This window comes from Poecilia mexicana, unplaced genomic scaffold (assembly GCF_051168715.1).
Source record: "Poecilia mexicana isolate PSO_F unplaced genomic scaffold, ASM5116871v1 scaffold_5, whole genome shotgun sequence".
Lineage (NCBI taxonomy): Eukaryota > Metazoa > Chordata > Actinopteri > Cyprinodontiformes > Poeciliidae > Poecilia > Poecilia mexicana.
Window position 1 is genome coordinate 17,137,590 of NW_028263374.1, and position 19,755 is coordinate 17,157,344.

General features: G+C 39.6%; 1 protein-coding gene across 1 annotated transcript in view; it reads right to left on the reverse strand.

Annotated features, from left to right (window-relative positions):
- Positions 1-19,755, reverse strand: part of ca16b (carbonic anhydrase XVI b) — a 156,170-nt gene that overhangs the window by 20,592 nt on the left and 115,823 nt on the right. The window contains exons 6-13 of the mRNA XM_014988115.2: positions 19,609-19,675; positions 16,253-16,410; positions 13,262-13,454; positions 7,262-7,446; positions 3,707-3,815; positions 3,521-3,570; positions 2,038-2,785; positions 506-644 (exon numbers count right to left, since the gene is read on the reverse strand). Coding sequence (XP_014843601.1) covers positions 506-644; positions 2,038-2,785; positions 3,521-3,570; positions 3,707-3,815; positions 7,262-7,446; positions 13,262-13,454; positions 16,253-16,410; positions 19,609-19,675 — 1,649 coding nt within the window. The remainder of the gene's footprint in view (positions 1-505; positions 645-2,037; positions 2,786-3,520; positions 3,571-3,706; positions 3,816-7,261; positions 7,447-13,261; positions 13,455-16,252; positions 16,411-19,608; positions 19,676-19,755) is intronic.

The window sequence follows — 19,755 nt, forward strand, 5'->3', positions numbered from 1 at the left end:
TGTGCTAGTGGCCTGGCCTGTGTAATTACTGGAGCTCCAATGGCATGGCTGGAAATTAGCCCAGCAGATGAAGACACAGCTGGGACCTGGGCTGGAGCTGTAGGGCCTTCAGGTCTCTTTCCCTTTCACCAAGTTGGGTGATGGTGCTGTGTGTGTGGAAGGCGAAGGCAGTAGTGGGGTGTTTTCAGCCACAAGATTGATGCATGTCCCTTTTAAAAGAACACGCCCAGACTGCGCTGTGCTGATTGGAAAAAAACTCAGGAGTGCATGAGGGGCTGTCACTCTGCATATTGTGTGAAAGGACAGTGGATGCAGTGTGGGTGAGGGGCCGATCGGTGTTTTATACCTCCGAAGAAGGCGCGCTTCAGTCAGACTTCCATCAAATCGAGACAAGCGTCGTAAAAGCACTTGATCACTGACGTGCACGTCTTTGAACAAACACTCTTCTCAGAATCACTGGGCCCTTGCGATGCAGTTAGGTAATGCTTATTGAACCGCGCCTCACCTCCAGTAGACCATCACGATCAGCAGCATGACGAGGCAGAGCAGAGTGAGGGCAGACACCACCACCAGGGGGACGATCCACACCATCCGGCTCATTCCTGGGTGAGGAGCCCGCGTCACGTTGGACAAGACGGTTTGATCTAGGAAGCAATAAGAACCTTGTAGCCACATTGTAGCGCTCTTAAATTATAAGATGACATTTTATTGATGACGACGTCTAAGGTAGTGCTGCAAAACTGCCTCGCCGCGTGGTGTTGAGTTTAACTTCAAGCGTACACATAAATAAGGAATAGATGTTTGAACTAGTTAGAAAATACACAACATCTGGTTGAAAAACAGCATTTAGAAGAACTTTGGCAAGGAGAGGGATGAAGCATCTACATATATTATAATATAAACCCCCCCAAAAAAACAAAAACATAGAAATGTTGTTTTACATAGATAAAAAAAAGAAACTTTTATTATTAAACTATATAAGTACCAGTATGACTTAATTATTGGACATTGCCCGACGGTCCAATAATTATAGTGCAGTCATAATAGTGCTAATCTATTATGACTGAACAGGGGTCCCCATTACTGGTATTAGGGCAAACTAAGCTTTTAAAATTTTAAAGTATTTAAACTTTGACATTATTTGGAGAGTTTTTAGTTTTCTCTGGCCATACAGAGCATAAAAAAAATTATAAACTGTCTCTGCAAGACTACAACAACAAAGCCACAAAAAAATAAAACAATCTGTGTTTTTATGATCAAAATCTGTGTGTGAGTGAATTCACAATCTTGAATAAAGCAAAGTGAATATCCTCAAATTATTATTGTTATCCGTTTATATAAATAGCATGTCCAAACTCTGCATGTACACAAACTCAGTGACAGGATGCTTGTGACATCACGGGGAGGATAAACACACATCCTGAGAAATGAATAAACAATGGGGTTAATTAATAAAAGATTTGAACCCCAACCTTCTGCTTTCCCTCATTTTTTTTTCCCTCTTTAGCTTCAAACTCACCCTGAGTAATGTTTCGTACCCTCATGCAAATCGCAGCATTGAGGAAACCTCGTATGCAATCGACTTTCTGACATTGTGGGGATTCAAGAAACTTATCATTTCCAACACTGTGATAGGAAAAAAAAAAGATAAAATTTCATAAAAGCTCTGCCTTGAAGCAAACTCTTTTGAAATATGCTTAAAGGAATTCCTTGAGGCAGAACCCCTCTGGCAGACAGCCGTCTTCTTCCTTCAGGCCTCTCTGTTGTAGTGACACAAAAGCCTGGAGCTTTGTTTTTGACTGAGATGGTAACTAGTGTATTTACTGTCTTGTGTCAAGTTATTTGTTCTACTAAATTGGCCTTCGTAGATTAGCAGTGTTTGCAGAAGTCTGCTTTGGAAAAGTGTCTCCCTGTAACGAAGCTGGCTACAAGAGAAGCAGACTTGATCAAAGAGGTTTTATTTTGGGTTTTTTTGCTTTTACCCCTCTCTGTTTAAAGGGGGTTTCAAATGCGTTTGGAAGAAAGAGACGTGCTCACCAGTGTGGACGGAAAATGGCCATTGACCCTTTCCGTCACTTCTATTCTTTGGAGATACGGTGGAGCTCTGAGGAATCTGCATCTCAGCGCTGTCATTATGTGGCTCCTGAGTGGAGAGCGTGTTTACTTCGATGGGTCTCCTCTCCTCGTTTACCAAGCGGTCATCATCGCTGCTCGCAGGCTCTGCGCCGGCTCTGGCTGTCGGCTTGCCCTTTCCTTTCTCTTTGGCTGTGGATGCGGGGGTAGGGATTAAAGGCTCTTCGGACACTGTGCTGTTGGCCCGCTTCTCCTCATTATCAGGTGAATTCTTGTCCTTTTTCCTTTTTTCAGGCTCTTCTTCCTCCTCTTCTTCCTCCTTCTCGCCGTTCTCTTCCTCCTTCTTCTGCCCCTCGCCCGTGGCCGGTTTGTCCTCGGCCTGCTTCTCGCTCTCGGCACCCTGACTCGCCGCCTGCTCGGTGCTGGGCTTCGAAGGTGGGGTGGACGGATGCGTCGGGTTCTGGCTGGCGGGAGGAGTCTGCGTGGGCCAAACAGAGCTGGGCAAGGAGGAGATCACCCCACCACCGACGCCCAGGCCTGCCAGCAAGGTGCTGGTCACCACTGATGCCACCGTGGCCTGGCTGCCGCTGGAGGAGGGGCCCATCCCTGTGGCCATTGAGACGAGGGAGAAATGGATGCCAGAGGACGTCCAGGTGGACGAGCCGGAGCTGATGGGAGCCATGTCTGCAGATGAAGCCGGGGATATCGTGGGCTGAGTAGGAAAGGCAGAAAGACAGATGTGGTTAAGCATCAACAAACATTTTACAGGGTTCCTTCGTATTTTTCACAACTAAATTTCAGAGTTTTCCAACTTTTATTCGGCTTGTTGTAAAGGTATAAATACGAATGCTCAATCCGTATCAATGGCAAATATTGCTGCACACAGTGTGGACACTCATTAAGCTAGGTATGTAAAGTATCAGTATATAAACAAGATAAACACAAATAAAAGTCTGGAATTGTAAAACTCTTAAATTATAAAATGACATTTAGTTGACGATGACATCTAAGGTAATGCTACAAACTAAATATGTAATTTAGAAATGTTGACATTTTTAAATTAAAAAAAAAAGAATATGTGAATAAAGCAAGACAAAATTATAGAAGTTAAAGAAAAAGCCAGACCAAAAAAAATACATTTTTAATTTGATTTGAACAGATGGAGGGATGGAGGGAAGAATGGATGGATGGTTAGCTGAAATGAACGGATGGACAAAAGTTTGGATGGATGGAGGTGCACGGATGGATGAAAGTTTAATGGGTGGATGAATTGATGGATGGAGGGAAAGACAGATGGATAGATAGAATAAGTGGCTGGATGAATGAGACAATAGCACATTAAACAAAGTCTGGAAGTACAAATATTTCTCGCCAATCGAGGCAGTGTTAAGATCCCAGCTTCTGACATAAATATCAATTTGCACAGGCATCTTCGGGCCAAACTAACCATCCCGGTCTTCACAATGCGAGAGCCTTCAAAGATCCTTGTTGTATTTGCTAGAAAAGAAAGAAGAAAAGTTGAGAAGCTTTAAAAAAAAAAAAAAAAAAAAAAAAATCACACGTGTTTGACTTAAATAAAGTTCAAATCTAGCCAGCAGAGCGAGTGAAGCACTTCAGGGATTAAACTGCGAACCTCTGAACAGCAGCGTCTGGCTGAAGTCGCTGCGCAGGTCAAGCTGACACACGGCCTGCACCCTGAACAGGTACAGCAGGTCTGGCGACACGTTAGTAATGACCGCTTTCTGCAAAGGGACAAAAAAACAAGAACACATCTGCAACACGGAAGAATTATTTTATGAAGAAGAAGTAGCTAAATTACATTTGAAAGAGTGGAATCTGACTGACGCCTAATGTGAAAATATATTACGCTAAGCTTCAATCATTTTTCTGTCTAATTTGATATTGTTCACAGATGGCTATAGTTACAATAAAATTGTCCACAGAAACTGGATGGGTGATTGCTGATGCTGTTGCAGAGCCAGTTCTTACTTCGTTTTTTTTTTCTTTTTTCTTTTTGTAGAATAATTCAGATTAAGTTTCCAGAGACAGAAAACAGAAAATTGAAATGGAAATGAAAGTGGGCACAATAAGAGACTGCCAGCTGAGTGAGAAGTGAACTAATATAATACTGCCACACAGCACCGCATGCACACAGTAATGATTCTTTTAATCATCTATTTGAAGCAAAGTTAGAATACAAACATATTGTCAATCAAAGCTATTTTTGGGGGGTGGCAGGGGGGAAATGATTTCTTAAATAAAAAGTCTGCTTAGAAGAATAGCTAAAGTCAGAAACCAGCCTCGAAATCCTCCAGTCGTACCGGCGTGTTGTTTAACTCGCAAAACAACCTTCAAATGTAAGCTTTAAGAACTGACTCTCCTTCATATCTCACGCCTACACAAGCTTCTCCACGGTATAGCGGCTCTAATAGAGAAGACTCTGCCTTCTCGTGTTGCCTGACGAGGCCTCGAAAAACAGAGGATGAAGACCAAGACTGAGCAGATATGACGATTGTGCCAGACAACCTCGGGGCGCAGCGGGCTTGATGGAGAACTAAAAGGTCACTAAATGTTGCTGCAAATTGCCGGTGGTAGCGAGTAACCGGCAGAGGGAGATTTAAACTGAAATGTTTTCTATGTTTAAAATCAGCCGGAGCCATTCTTGTGGCAGGTCTCTGGATGTGTTGGCGAGCGAGACAGACTTCTGAGGGCGCACGAGTCTGAGGGAAAGGAAATAAATATTAATCCATCTTTAGCTGAGCATAGCATTAACTTAATTTGTAAGGCCATCCTTGACAGCAAGAAGCCTTTTTGCATATTCATTTTAACTTAGTTGTCCATCACTTCTAAGCTTTAGTGACTAGATTCTAAGTTAAAGATCCCCGCTAGGCGTTTTCTAAGACGTGCGGCATAAAGATGAGCAGCATGGAAAAAAAAAAAAAAGCTGGGAGTAAAACCTTTTTTTTCCTCCTCCTCATCACTATATAGTTTAATTGACTGGTTTAAACATTTTGTTTTTTTAAATTACATCTCCCTCACTTCTCACCAAGAATCTATAAATATTCAAAACCTTTTCCCTTTTAGAATAGAAAACATGGACGTGGTGTAAGAAAAATCTCCAATGGATCCATCAAACCTGGAATCTGGATACTAATCAACAGATTTCCTGTAAACTTGTTTGCAAAAAAATCATCTTCCTTCAACAGAAAAAAAAGAAGAAAAACAGATAATTAGTTTGTTGAAATGTTGCCCCATTCCTCAGTTGTAACTGAGTCAGCTTTGAAGGCTGTCTCGTTCAAACACACCTTTTCATCTGTGCCTGCCAATTTTCCATGGGACTGACATCATGGCTTAATGACAGCCAATCCAAAATATTGACTTTGATGTCCTTGAGCCACTGCGTAACTGCATTTCTCTAATTTGGCAAGCAGTGTCGCTGCTCAATTTAACGACACGTGCCCGAGATTTAAACTTTCTGGCTGACAGAAGTATCTGCTGAAGAAGACTGTGGTTCACAAAGTGATCCATCAAAACCATATCAATGGAAAGTTGAGTGGAAGAAAAGTGCAGGGTGGAAAAACCTGCTAAAAACACAGAGATAAGACGTGTTGAGCCACTCCTGAACCAGAGAGAACATCATAAGTATCTGATTTAGAATACAGAGGAAAAAGTTCTCTTTTAAGATGAAAGCGAAGAAGAAAAAAAAGAATGAATTTTGTGTTTCATTTGGAAATGAAGGTCCTGCGCGGCTTCAACTATAAGGGATTATGGAGTGCCTTCCTTCAGATCATAACCTCTCTGTGCAGCGTTCCGTGCCAAAAAGGAGTCGCAGAAGCGGGCAAGTGTGCAAGATGCCTCACCAGCTTCCAACCCGTGGCAACGGCAGCCGTGTATTTTGAAATGCATGACCAGTTTGGAGGTACCCGTGTCACTAGGGAGCTGATCCCACCATTCTGAACTAGTGGATGCTTGTTTTGACCTGGCTCTGTTTATATCTAAAGAGGCAGTCATGCAAACTAAGGAGACAGCTGGGGGTCAGAAGGCCTTGAAGAAATGCACAGCTGGGTGTTTGATATTCAGAAATGGAAAGATGTATGACCAGAGAGAAGGCTATATTGTGTGAAAAAGAACATCCCAGTAGGTGCAGCTTCCAGCAGAGAGGAGATTTATTTCTGTAGACACAGCAAATGTCTTAGAGGAATGATACAGTAAGAACTAAAGAAATATTCCAATGTTTAAGGCAGCAGAGATGAGTTAAGTGATCAGTGGATCACAGATCTTAAAGACTACATTTGCTCTGCATTTGTTATTACATGAAGTCTGTGGTGAGCTGCCTCTGAAACCACTGCAGATGTGTTTTTTTTTTCTTTCTTCTTCTTCTTCTTCTTCTTCTTCTTCTTCTTCTTCTTCTTCTTCTTCTTCTTCTTCTTCTTCTTCTTCTTCTTCTTCTTCTTCTTCTTCTTCTTCTTCTTCTTCTCATCGACTGTCCGCATTGGTAAAACACAAGTGTAAAGACTGCTTTTGCTCGCACGTGTTTGGCTTGGATTAACGTTCTGACCCCGCTACACAGCGCCCGACTTCACAGTCCGCTTCAAAATGTAAATTAATGCCACAACAAAAAACACAAACAAACCAAAACAACAACAACAACAACAGAGGACGGGACAAGCGTTGCATCTGGGTAAAGGCCACAAGGGCTTTTGTCAGCTCATTATACGTATATCAGTTGTGACGCGTCAACGTCTGCGACAGGCCCGTGTTTCTATTGTTAGACAGGTGAGTGACAGGGGAAGCGTCTGGGTCCTCATATCAAGCAACAGCCACATGCAGAGTTCATCACAACCTGTCTCCCCCTTTACACACTGTCACTGATCCGGCCAGCGTCTCATCCTGACAGATGCATCTGAGCCTCTGCACACAAATCAGAGCTGTTCGAGCAACAGCTACTGAAAAATAAGATAAAAGAAGTAAGAATAAAACTAAAAAGTACAAAAAAAAAACTGAAATTGTGCTAATAACTTTAACAAAATAATAATAAATGAACGATTATAGATATTATTGAAATAAATCCAATTAAATAATTGCAGAATAAAAAAAAAAATACAACAATGCAAACAATCATGATAGTTCTTAAAAAAAAAAATCTACTAAGTTAGAGAACAATTCAGTGATTTCTGATAACTCTTACCATGCTATGGTCTCCCGTCTTTATAAAAGTCTTTTCATCTGCTACGTCCCGTTTCACCCAGCTGTAGGAGACCATGTAGCCGGTGATGGGCGGGTGGTAGATGGTCAGGGGGCGTTCCCAGCTCACCATCAAGGCCGTCTCATTCAGCGGTTGGATCTTCATGCTCACTGGGGCACTGCTGCACACTGGTCCAGAATAAAGAGAAAAAATATGAAAAGAAGTCAGCATTGAAGGAGCCCCGAAAAAAGAAGAATGGGAAAGAAAACACAAAGAGATAAAAAAATAAATAAACATTAGCATGAATACTTTAGCAAAATGAGTTTGGTGAAGGGACTGAGTAGCTTGACTATTTTAAAAGAAAAACCTCTAAATAATAATAATTAAAAAAAAACATATTTGAAATCTATTAACAAAACCCTTCTATTGGCTATACTGTGGTCAAAACCAGTCTCCAAAATGTACATTATAAGTCCCAACTTTGTTATGTATTTCATACATTTCAAATGCAAAAGCTCCAACAGTTTTAATACAAACATACAGAGTAAACCTACATTCGATTATTTCCTCATTTGGATGTTGCTCTGTATAGGTCAAAGCATTTTGCGTGAGAAGAATGAAGAAGAAGAAGAAGAAGAAGAAGAAGAAGAAGAAGAAGAAGAAGAAAAAAGCAAGCATTGTTCCTCCTCAAGGTGGCAGTGTAGGCTGTAGCATGGACACTGGCACGAGCCTCCATCAGTATGAGCAAGGGACAATCTGGACAAGCCTCTCTGCACATCAGGGCAGTAGCAATCAGAAACTGGTGTCAAATGACTATGTGCTCTTAGAGTTTCTGCCAAATTGAAATTGTCACCACAATTTTCCCCATTTGCACAGTGAGACTGAGACGCAAATTATGCACCATGACATGTGAGAGATGAGAAGAAAGAAAGACAGGGAGGGAAGGGAATCAGTCAAAGGCACACAGGGGAGAAGAAAAAAAAAAAAAACAAGAGGAAGAAAATCTCAGGGTGTTGATTAGGTGTGACAGGTGCGAAATGCATCATAACCTGTCGGATGTTCGTTGTCAGGTTCAGTAGCTCAAGAACAATAATTTAATAGCAGCTGAAGATGTCACTATGGTTTTGGAGGCTGGATCATTACTGTCCTGAAAAATCACCTCTCTTTTTACAATTAACACCAGAGTATTAATAACTCTCTGGAAAGCTTTTCATCAGCTCCCGCTTTGCATTTTAAAATATATTGCCGCGTTGCCTGCGTCTGGGAAACAAAAATAAATAAATTAAAAAAATTAAAAACCACGCAACTTGTGTTGAATTTATCAGTAAACGCGACAGCACCGGATTAATTTTAAACCCCACTGATCCACTGACATCACTCATTTTCTGATTCCAGGAACTGTTGCCGAAGATCTATTGAGGCTAAATATGATTAGCATAAAGTAGTCAGCATAAGAAACCAAAAATGCAAATCTTTTATCGGAGTGAGTATTACAAAAATGCAAATGACATCATACCATTCATGTGTGAATTTATGCAATGCATACTCTAACCTCACAAAAAAAATAATCTCTAAAGCTTCGATCTCCTGCAACACCACTCAGAGCAGAGAAGAGCAGAGCGTGAATCTTTCTCCTGGCAGCATTTACAATGAGGAGGATGAAATGACTCTTGTCAACAATGCTGCTCCACGGCGTATCGCTTCTGAAAACTGTACGATATGTTTCAAAGCAGACCGTGAGCAGACGCGGGAATGATGCGGGGGAACATGAACTTATCTGAAAACGCGAAGAAAGGGACACATCTGACTTAAACACACACTAGCATTTTTCTAAACTTTGCAGCGAAATCATCTAAGGGATAAACACCAACACGGTAACTGCAGCACCTGTTTTGTGATAATATGAAGCTCTTGCTGGAGATACAACTTCAGTCTGAACTGCTTGTTTGAGTCATTTTTTTTAAATACAAAACAAAATACAAAACAGAGCTTTGGTTTTAAAAGCTCTTAAGTCAGAATTTGCTGCTTCTCTTCACCTAAATCTCTTTTTGGAGCCAACAAATACAACGCATCTAATGGCAAGACGCTCAACCTTGGAGTCTTTTAAATTGCGGCTTGGCATTTTCCACTATATCAGAACATTTTTTTTTAGTCAGTCAGCAGATGGAAAGAACAACAAACAAAGTGACTCATGCTAAAAATAAAAGCATCTACTTTGACAAAAACAACTTTTCTCTAAATCTAATGTTGTTGCAAAAAAAAACAAAAAAACAACAACAAGGCTTTATACTTAAAAATTGTAGCAATGACCACATCTAAATTCTGACCTTTCGTGGAGGTCTTTACTGTCCTGCCTACAGCAGCGATGCCAGGTGGGCCATATGATCAAGTCTATGAATTTTTAGCTCACCTGTTAGATCGACTTTCTCAAAACAATTCCACAGTTTCTTAAAATAATAGTTTTTTTCTGAGCTTCCAAGCTTCTGCTGAACTGTTTTGCTTATATAAAAATCAGTCATTGTAACTTTGTCTAATGTTGATAGATATTCTGCTTCACCCAACCTTAAGGAAGTCTAAATTTGTGTCACAACATTTCCTCCCACATCAGCTCATAACATCAAAATCCACTTCTAATTGGCTGAGCAGTCCCCCATGACGACTCCTCCCTAAGAAGCCTCAGACGAAATTCAAAAGAAAAAAGTTTTCTCCATCAAAGACGCCAGACCCGAAGCTAGTCACACAGCCTGATCAGCCTTAATGGACTGCGGTTGTGATAATGCTTGTTTTGATTGTGGCACAAAGTAAGTGGTCTGACTTTGACTCTGCAAGACAGCGTTGTTCTTCACGACTTTGACGACAATCTATAACTTCTTTCCAAGTCTGCTAATCAGTTTCAAATCCGAAGTAAAGAATCTCCAGGATATTCTAAAATCTGTAGTGGAAAAGAAACCCATACCACTGATCTACACTAAACCAAAACTCATGGCTGGAAGCAGCCGCTATCTTATTGGCTGCCATCAAAAGCAGATTGTCCTTGTGGCTTTGGATGTTTGGGTTTGTCATGTTTGTCCCCCCCCTCTTAACTTATTCTCTTCGATTAAAATAAGTCTGAATTACACCATCAAAATAGCCTCCTTCTATTTTAGAAACAGTACTGATCTTTTGATTAATGTTAATACACAAAGTGTATCTTAAACCTGAAAATGCTGGTTCCGCCTGTAGATTAGTGGTCAATGTCCTTGTTATTTTCTTTAGATTTTAATTAATTCATGATAGACTTGAGCCTTTGTAACATTAAGATGTAGATATTTTTCCATGAACTCTTTAAGATAAGTTTGCAAGATGGTTCTTTCAATATATGTTTATCTTAAAAATATAACATCTTTCCTGACTGTCTTTGTTTCATACTAGCTGTGCATGTGGAATTAAATTTCTTAAGTTTTGGGTCTCTGTCGCACTTAAATGATTGAGATCACCAGACTTAATAATCTAAATGAACAACAACAAAAAAAGCATCTTAAAAATCAAAATCCCGCACTCTTCCCCCCTCTAAAAAAAAAAAAAAAAAAGAATCTCGTCACTTACATAAATAGAACCTATATGACAATATAAAATAAGGTAAAATATCTCAAAAGCAACACGTAAATAAATGCAGGAATGTGTGAGAAAGTCATTGTGAATCCAGAAAGGTCGCTGTGAAAGTTTCTCAGGAATGGTCAGAGAGACAAAATCTCTTAAAGGGCTCATGGACCACTTGCCACTGCAGGCCTCAATTGTATCAGTTGGGGTAAATTTTCTTGAGCCAACAATAGGAAAGAGACTGGACAAAAATGGCATCCAGTAGGAGAGATCCAAGTCTGAAACCACTGCTTAGCAAACACAACATAAGACCTGCCTGCCTCACATTTAGCTAAAAAAATAAATAAATAAATAAATAAAAAAGTAAAAAGTCTAGTGAGAATTATGCCTTTGACTATAAAATCCTATAGGAGATGTCTGGCAATACATTTGCTACTTTAAGCACAAATTCACTTTTTGCTATGCAGCAAATCAATAATCCACAGTACACCAACAAGTCCTAAAAATTGCTTGCAAAATGAAGGCTTAGGAGTGGCCTAATCCAAGTCCATACCAAAACTGAGATGCAGTGGTATGACATTAAAAAGACCATCCCCTATAATGTGAGTAAAAAAAAAAAATCTGCAAAGAATAGGACAAAAATCTTTAACATGAATGTAAAAAAACAAAAAAAAAACTGAATGTTTGAATGGAATAGCTGCCTCCAATGACGGCATAATGTTAATTTGATTCAATATCCATTCAGAAAGTGGCCATGATCCTCATACCGTTTAAAACTACAACCCACTATTTACTATATAAACAACATAAAATATTCCACTCAGCGCAACCTCAAGAGACAGCACTCCTAAAGAAAGAAAAGACTCTTTTACACCTCAGAATGCCAAGAGAGTTTTACATCTGAGACCAGAGAAACACGACTGGTCGACGGACAAAGCAGAAAATAACTAAAAAGAAAAGAGAAGAAGAGAAAATGCGAGATATGCTGGCCCACATTCATCCTGCCCAGTGACATAACACCACAAAAGCAATTTCACAACTTAATTTGTATGGGTCTATTTTAGCAATGCCACATATTAATGATGATTGCTGATCGGCCCTTTCAGAGTGCTCCAACTTCATCACAAGCATTCCCAATCAATTCTCCCCACCAGACACCAACAACACCAATTTAGGGAGCAGCAGCCTTTCTCATTAGTCTCTTCAGTTCCTGCACTCAAAGTAAGCGCAGCAAGACGATCACATAAAAGAACAAAAGACAAACAAAAATACTCTGATCAGGCCTCGGGTGTGGTCGGTTCTTTGTATGGTCTTTTATGCGTTATGTCAGGTGTTCCCCAAAAAGCAACTTCTAGTCATGATGAAATGTGTTCAACCAGCAACTTCTACAGTATATGAGTGAAACGAAATTCATTCACAAAAATTTTAAGATGCTAATGTTGGCATTATGAGCTAAAAAGCGCTAGCAAAAATGTACTACTTTCATTCAGTATCTGATTTCGAGAAGCTACACACTGTTCTTAAAATGACAAAGGAGATTTTTTTGTGCTTTCCATTACATTTTTCCATTTAACAGCAAAAACACCACCTGAAGGAAACTTTTACGTTTAGTTTAGGCATGTTGTAAATCAAATGCTTTGAATAAAAAAAAAAACAACAACAACTGTAAACTACCTCTGATACTGAATTTGAGCTCCTTTCCATTTGGTTTTCATTTTTGTATGAAATACTTTAAAATAAACTAGCTGTGGTGTTAGTGCTATTATTAGCTAGACGATGTTTGGGGGCCAGTCCGGGATTTACCGTAAAAACAGGTAGTAGAAGATTTGCCTAATCATTTTGTGGAATACTTATCCCAAATGAATCTTATTTAATCAGAAATATCTTGCTAGCTGTTTCTGATTAAACACAGAACCAAAAAACTGAAACGACCAAAACTGTGAGCAGTTGACTTACGTGTGCTTCTTAACTTACTTGAAAAATGAAATTTAACTTGTTTATATGGAAGAACTTTTTCTTTGTTTGAGTGTTAAAAAAAACTTCTGCCCTTTTCCTTCCGTTTCCCTTTTCCAATCTTTTCTAGAGCAATGCATCAAAGTGCTCATTAAACAAAACAGAGGGACCCATTATTAATGTTACCATGAGCTCTCATAAATTTGCATTAATTTTTAATGAAATTTAATTGGAACTTTTAAACTGCTGCTGAAACAACAAATTAAGGAGGACACAAAAAACATAAAGTTTACTGGACAAGTATGTTTCCTTGTTACAAAGGAAACATTGCCAATTTATTCACTGGCATCTGCAGATAATGGCAAAGGCAAATCAGTGTGAAACATGCAACAGACAATTTGCAGTGTTCTAAAAAATGACAATATATGAAATAAATAAATAAACGCTTTCGAGACATAAAACAAATCTTACCTCTGGAAGCCTCTGTGCTGTGTGGGCTTCCTAATATCTCAGTCAAATCTTTCTGCCATGCGTCTTTCACAGCCGACTTAAAAATCTTCCTATTATTCAGGTCCTGCAGTGGCCTGAAGTTGTTTGTCAGGTACTCGACAGACTTGACGTGGTCCTGTTGTTCCGTAGTGAAGATGGAGCAAAAAGCATCCAGCTGAATGGAGAGAAATGTAGAATAGCTATCAAGGAAAATTTAAGAGCCACTGTTCCTGCGTGTGTGCGTGCACGAATGTGTGTGTGTGTGTGTGTGTGTGTGTGCGCGTGTGTGTGTGTGTGTGCGCGCGTGCGTTTGCTGTGTGTGAGTGAGTCAATGTTCACATGAATGTGTTAAATATAATATATCATGCAGCACTGCATTTGTAGTCACTTGCCAGTAGCTGAATGTTCACAAGTGGAGAGTAGTATTTGCAAGAAACATTTACACCACAGGCAGCAGCAGGCACAGACTTCAATCATCACCCTGGCTACCTGCTGGGCTGTAACTTCTCAATGGGGCAAATTTGTGGCCATTGATTGCCAAGAATGATCTCCTGCCGTGTGCTGTAATGACTACACATTACAGATACTGTGGAATCAATGTGTCCTATGGGTGCTTGGAGAAATGAATTACAGGTTCATAAAGGACTATCTGTGAGCGTCACAAACATTGTAGAGGTGGTCAATAATCTTGCAGCAGAAGTCATTTTTGAACAAAAGATTTGTCCTCATGCAAGTTCATAGAAATTCCACTGAGCCCTGCAAATTTCTGTGGAACAGAATGCACTAGAGAATATGCAGCTGGGTAACCCAGGAATTGTATGTATAAAAGATGCTGCAAAGCACTGTAGAAGGGAGGGGATCAGCAGAAAATAAAAAAAAGAAGGAAGCACAGGGCGTGATTTGGCATATATTATCTCTCAAAATCACAAACAGCAATAACAGCTGGAGGTAAAACGTTTTAAAGCACACAGGCAACTGCTGCAAAATGCAACATTTTTCATGATCACACACTGGGTGGATACTGTAGGAACACAAATTATGTAAATTGATTAACTTAAACAACCAAGAGTGCATGATGACTTGCTTCAGTGTGACACATTATTATATATAACAGACAATTTCAGTAAGACAGGTATTTAATACATTATCTCAGTAAATATGTTGTTGTTGGGGCTATGGAAATAAAATTCACACCAGATTTTGGTAACAAGCGCAGTAATCTTCATGTACAAAGAAATAAACAAAACAGTCTGTAAATTGAGTGAACTGTAACAAAGTTTATTGACACAGGAATAAGCAATGAACACTGAGTGAAGAAAACACAAAAAAGGCATAATCTGTCAGCATTTAGAAAACAACCCAGATATATATATATATATATATATATATATATATATATATATATATATATATATATATATATATATAAATAATTTTAGCTGCTTTAGTCCTAATTAATGACCTATAAAGAGATTTCTCATTACAGAGATACAAGAAGCCTCTTGTGATGGATAAAAGCAAAAAGCTCTCTCAAGACCTCGGGTACAGGCATATTTCTAAACTTATAAATATTCCAGTGAGCGAAATCCACAAGCAGAGAGAAAACAATTTCCCCCATAACCTGGCCACAACCAGGTGCTCCTCAGTGGATTTCTGGTTGAGAAGTAGAAAAAAAATCTGAAGAATCGTCCAAGAGCCAAACACAACTCACCAATAGCTTAAAAATACTTAAAGAGCATTGTTAAAATTTGCTGCAGAACACTTGGACAGATCAGAGAAAGAGTAAAATGTAACTCTCTCAATATAAATGCACACTCTACAGTTGGAGGAGTGTCACAGTCAGGGATACTTTACCCAAGACAATTTTTAAAATCATACTAAGACCAAGATTTTAAGGGAAAGGAGGCAAACCCAATTTCAAGCCCATTTTAAGTCTCTACTGTGAGCAAACGTTTGCTTGCTAACTGGTGTCGCTCGTGCGCCTTATTTTTTAGTCCAGTGCATTTTAGGTGGACCCAAATTTGCATGTAAGCATGTAGGGGGCACTGAGGCCAGTGTTGGAAGTTTCAATGAACAAAACTCTGTCAGATGCAGACAGGACTTTCAGACTATTCAGACTAAATTGAAGCAAAAAAAGTGAAGGTCCTTTGGTGACGCACATCTAAAACTTCGAGAAGAGAATGCGGTCTTATGACTGGCTTCTCCACATATCTAAAGGGAGACAATGATCCAAAAAAAATATAGCCTTGGGAACTCTCAATTGATTTCAGAAAAAATTGAAATGAAGCTGCAGGAATGGGCCAGTTAAGCACTCGACTTGAATCCAAATGAAAAGAACTGGAGATCGTATAAAAGTCCCCCATAAAACATTTAATATTTGTGAAAAAGAATGGGTCAAATGTCATACCTGAGTAAAACATGCAACAACCTTCTCCGTACAAGATATAATCTAAACCTGGCATTTCCAAATGAGGATTTCCTGTTGGGTATTAAATAAATTGCAGCAAGCATTTGAATATTTATATTTTTAATAACTTTATAAACTATTTTTTTTAAGTTTTTTTGCATTGTGTGGATTACATCAGTTGTTACCAAAATCTGGTTTAAATTTAACGTCCATAGGCCAGTAGATACATTAACAGTGAAAAACCAGTACTGTGTGCTCAACACTTATTTTCCCTGCTATATAAGAGTAGGTGCTGTCAAATGCCAGTAATTGGCTGAACCGTCCTGTTTAATCATGTGCTGCATAGGCAGTCATGGTTTTATATGCAAAGGAGCTGGAGAGAAATGTGCAAAAGGGACTAAGGAGGTGAGGCACATGAGGGAAAATTGCTTGTGCGTTCACAGTGGTGGACTGCAACTGATCCACAAATGGGATCTTAGTGTGTGAGGCGAATACAGCAGTCGAGGTGTGTTGGTGTGTTGGTGTGTGTGCATGTGTGCGTGCGTGTGTGAGTGGACTTAACGCACCTGTGAGTGGGACAGATACACGGGCCTGGAGAAGATGATCCACTCCACTACTTTGCTGCAGGGCGGAGTGGTCAAAGAGCCGGTGTATCGGTAATAACTGTCCACCGACGAAGGCAGAAGATCCCTCAAGATGAATGACCTGAGGTTGGTCTCCTTTTCTGGGTGAGGCATGGGATTAAAATTTGTTAGTACACAGATCTTTAAAGCTTGGTGTTCTGCACGTGGCCCCATTTCACCCTCCTTGTGGCGTTTTTACAGCTTTCCTGAAACCTCCTCTCATGGAAGGGCAGTAGTTAAAAGCCTCAGTACTTGTTATCACCCAGGCCAGATCTTTTGTAGTGAGATGGGCTGAGAGAGGCGCAAAAGCAGGGAAGTCTGATAAGATGGCCAACCCTGACAGCTGATCTGTGGCTGGGTGGCAGTGCGCGCTGCTCCATGTAACAACTGTGGCTGGGCCATGGGGATTAAGACAGATCATTATGATTAGCAGATTTGTTCTGTTGTGTGATTAAAACCTGGCAGAGCTGAGCAGAAAAAATACAAACAAATGAAAAAAAAAAAAAAACATATAGAGGAAGATGTCTTTATCTCCTGTAAATATGCTGTGTGGGTTATGGAAGTTGGTTTGTTTTATCCTAGAATTATGAAGACAGGATCCTAAACAAAGCTGAATTTACATCAAATCCAATCTCTCACTGCCTATGGCCTTATCTTTAAAGAAACGGAGGTTCGGGGTGTGGTTTGCATTCAAACAACAGACGCACGGGAAGCTTCGCCCCTTTGCCTCATCTGTACTCTGAGTCAAACTCAGTATGCACGGCCTTTCTTCTCCCTGTCTTCAGACGGTGTACGTGCCCTATCGCTCCTGGGCCGCCGAGATGCTGATGGATGGATGACTGTGGGATAACGAGCTAGTGGAAAAGCAACCATCCTAACAGGGGAGAAGGCGAAGAGCATTTAGCAGCTAGCAGGAAGGGAGTCCAAAAAGCTGCAACATCCATGCCAAGCTCTTTGTCAGCTGGGGAAATGGGATTCTGTGGTGCTAGAACAAACATCTGTGTATGTGCACAGCACAGACTCGTGCCAGGCAGGCTTTGGCTTGGGAGGTAGAGCAGGTTGTCCACCAATATTCAGGGCTCACTGCTCAGTCTTTGACCCTTCCAAATAGCATTATGTCCATGAGCAAGAAAATGAACCCAAAGACGCTCCTAAAAGCACAAGCCCTTTACAGACGGGCAGTTATTATATATCTGTAAATGGATGAATGAAAATGTAATAAAAGTAGGGGTTATGTTTAAAAAGCATGCTTGTTATGTATTTAAAAAGTAACTGATGTATATAGTATCTTGTTTTTATTAAAGCTACAGAACAAGCATGGGCCGGTAGTTGGTGTTAAGGTATAAATACCTGTAAATGTTACACAAGCTGAATTTTAACAGTTACCATAGTTAACAGTCACAAAGAGGCAAACATTGAGGATTAGCAATCCATGAAAAGAGGGATTTTTGACGATGTATACAAAAGTAGTGCATCCATATATGAGGAATATAAATTATGAGGCACAGATTTTAGTTTTCCTGTTGCTTGCAAACAATATTTAGACATGAAATGTTTTTCCCCTTAAGGGACATTTGGCAGTGACTTTTTGCCCAAACATGGTGCAACATTGAATCGGCCCTGCAGCTGTACAGCGGATGGTCCTGGTAATTATTCATATCGGGTTATTTAGTTTTATCTTCCTATGAAGAGAAAGCCAACAAATCAGTCATACTTTACATTGTTATTTTAAATATTTCTGTAAATACAGTGATACTTTTACCCATATCTAATCCATAATTTAGACATGTAGCTCATAATCCACTGCTCCACATTGAATGTGTTGCTCAAAAAAAGTAAATGTGGGAGCAACAGCTCTCTTAGTAAGGCAACTGCAGCTGGTAAGCTGCCTGAGAGAGACATATCTGTCAAGGAGTTGTCCTCCCCAAGCAGGTAGTTCGTCTACTGTACCAACTAATATCACTGTGCTTTTCTTGTGTTATTTTACACAAAGCAGAATTAAAAAGGTGTAATTTACAGGCAATAAGCCCTTAAAAACTGTCAGTATTTATATGTTTGTATAATTGCCTTTTTTGGTAAAATACAAGCAGTTCGATAGTGTTATAGATTTTTGTGTTAATTGTATTTTCACTTAGAGTTGCCGCAGTCATGTTCCACCCCATTCTTATTACGATACAAAAGAGGGCCTTCAGTTTTCTTTATTGCGTTTACTTCAATTTGAAGTGACCTATTTTATCCTATTTTACTTTCCTGGGGCTAAAAAAAACATGTGGTGATAGTCTCTAGAGATGAGAGGCATTTAACCAAGAATATTCTTTTTCTATATCAAGTAGCACACATGTTCCTGCAAGTCCAACACCAAATGTCCATCTCCTTTCAAATTTTAATCAGAATCAGCTGCGTGAAGCCGCTATGAGAGTTAAAAAAAAAAAAAAAAATGCAATACACTTCCAAACATCATCTTGTGTGAGTGTACAGTAATACTTGCAAAATCACTGCCACCATCAGGTCTTAAAGGAGCCAAACATCGAGCCTCAATCTGCAGTAAATATGCATACAGTGATTTCAGCCCAGCAGCAGTGACTTTATGGAACGAGCAATCTCATTAAGACTCGTGCCACAGCACATAACAAAGAACATTAATAGTTAAAAGCGAGTATGAGGCTTTGCAACTGCCACAGTCCATGAGAGGACATAAAAGACAGAAACTGGAGGTGGGGCGGTTTAAATGAGGTTCAGATGTAATTAATAGTTCTGTGTTTATGAGTGAAACACTGTGGAGGTCTCCTCCTGCAGAGTTTTCCTACCAAGGGATAAGCAGCATCTTGCAAATTTATTCTGCTTTTGAAGTTACATTAGTTTATTTTTTTTGGTGGTAAGACTAATTTAGAAAATATATATTCTCTAATATATATATATATATATATATATATATATATATATATATGCAAAAATCTGAGAACATCAATATTTGTTTGCTGGGAGCATGTCGGAGTCCGTACTGCCAGAGAAATGTACCTCTTGGATCCTCCACTGTCAAGTACGAAGCAATGTCAAAGGGATTTTGTGAGGGTCAATTGCTTTTTGAAAATCCCACACAAATTTAATTCCTACTGTAATGCTTTGTGATAAGGAGATTTGGGTATGAGGCATGACAACATATAAAATAAATAAATGCATACAAATACTTCAGAGAAGCAAAGAACAATCCTTTCTCCAAATATTAATCTACCTTCACGGATATACTGGTGTTTTTACATGAAGCAAACTTTGCATGAGGGTACTTTTTCATTACTTACCATGGTGCACCACTCCTTTCAATCCCTGGATGATTGGGTCCACAGCTGGGTTGTCTTTTTGCCCAAGCTGCAGCAAATGTCCAAAGACAAAAGGGGATTATGGAAAAGGATTAGGAGAATTGCACAGCAATTTAAACAAAGAACTAA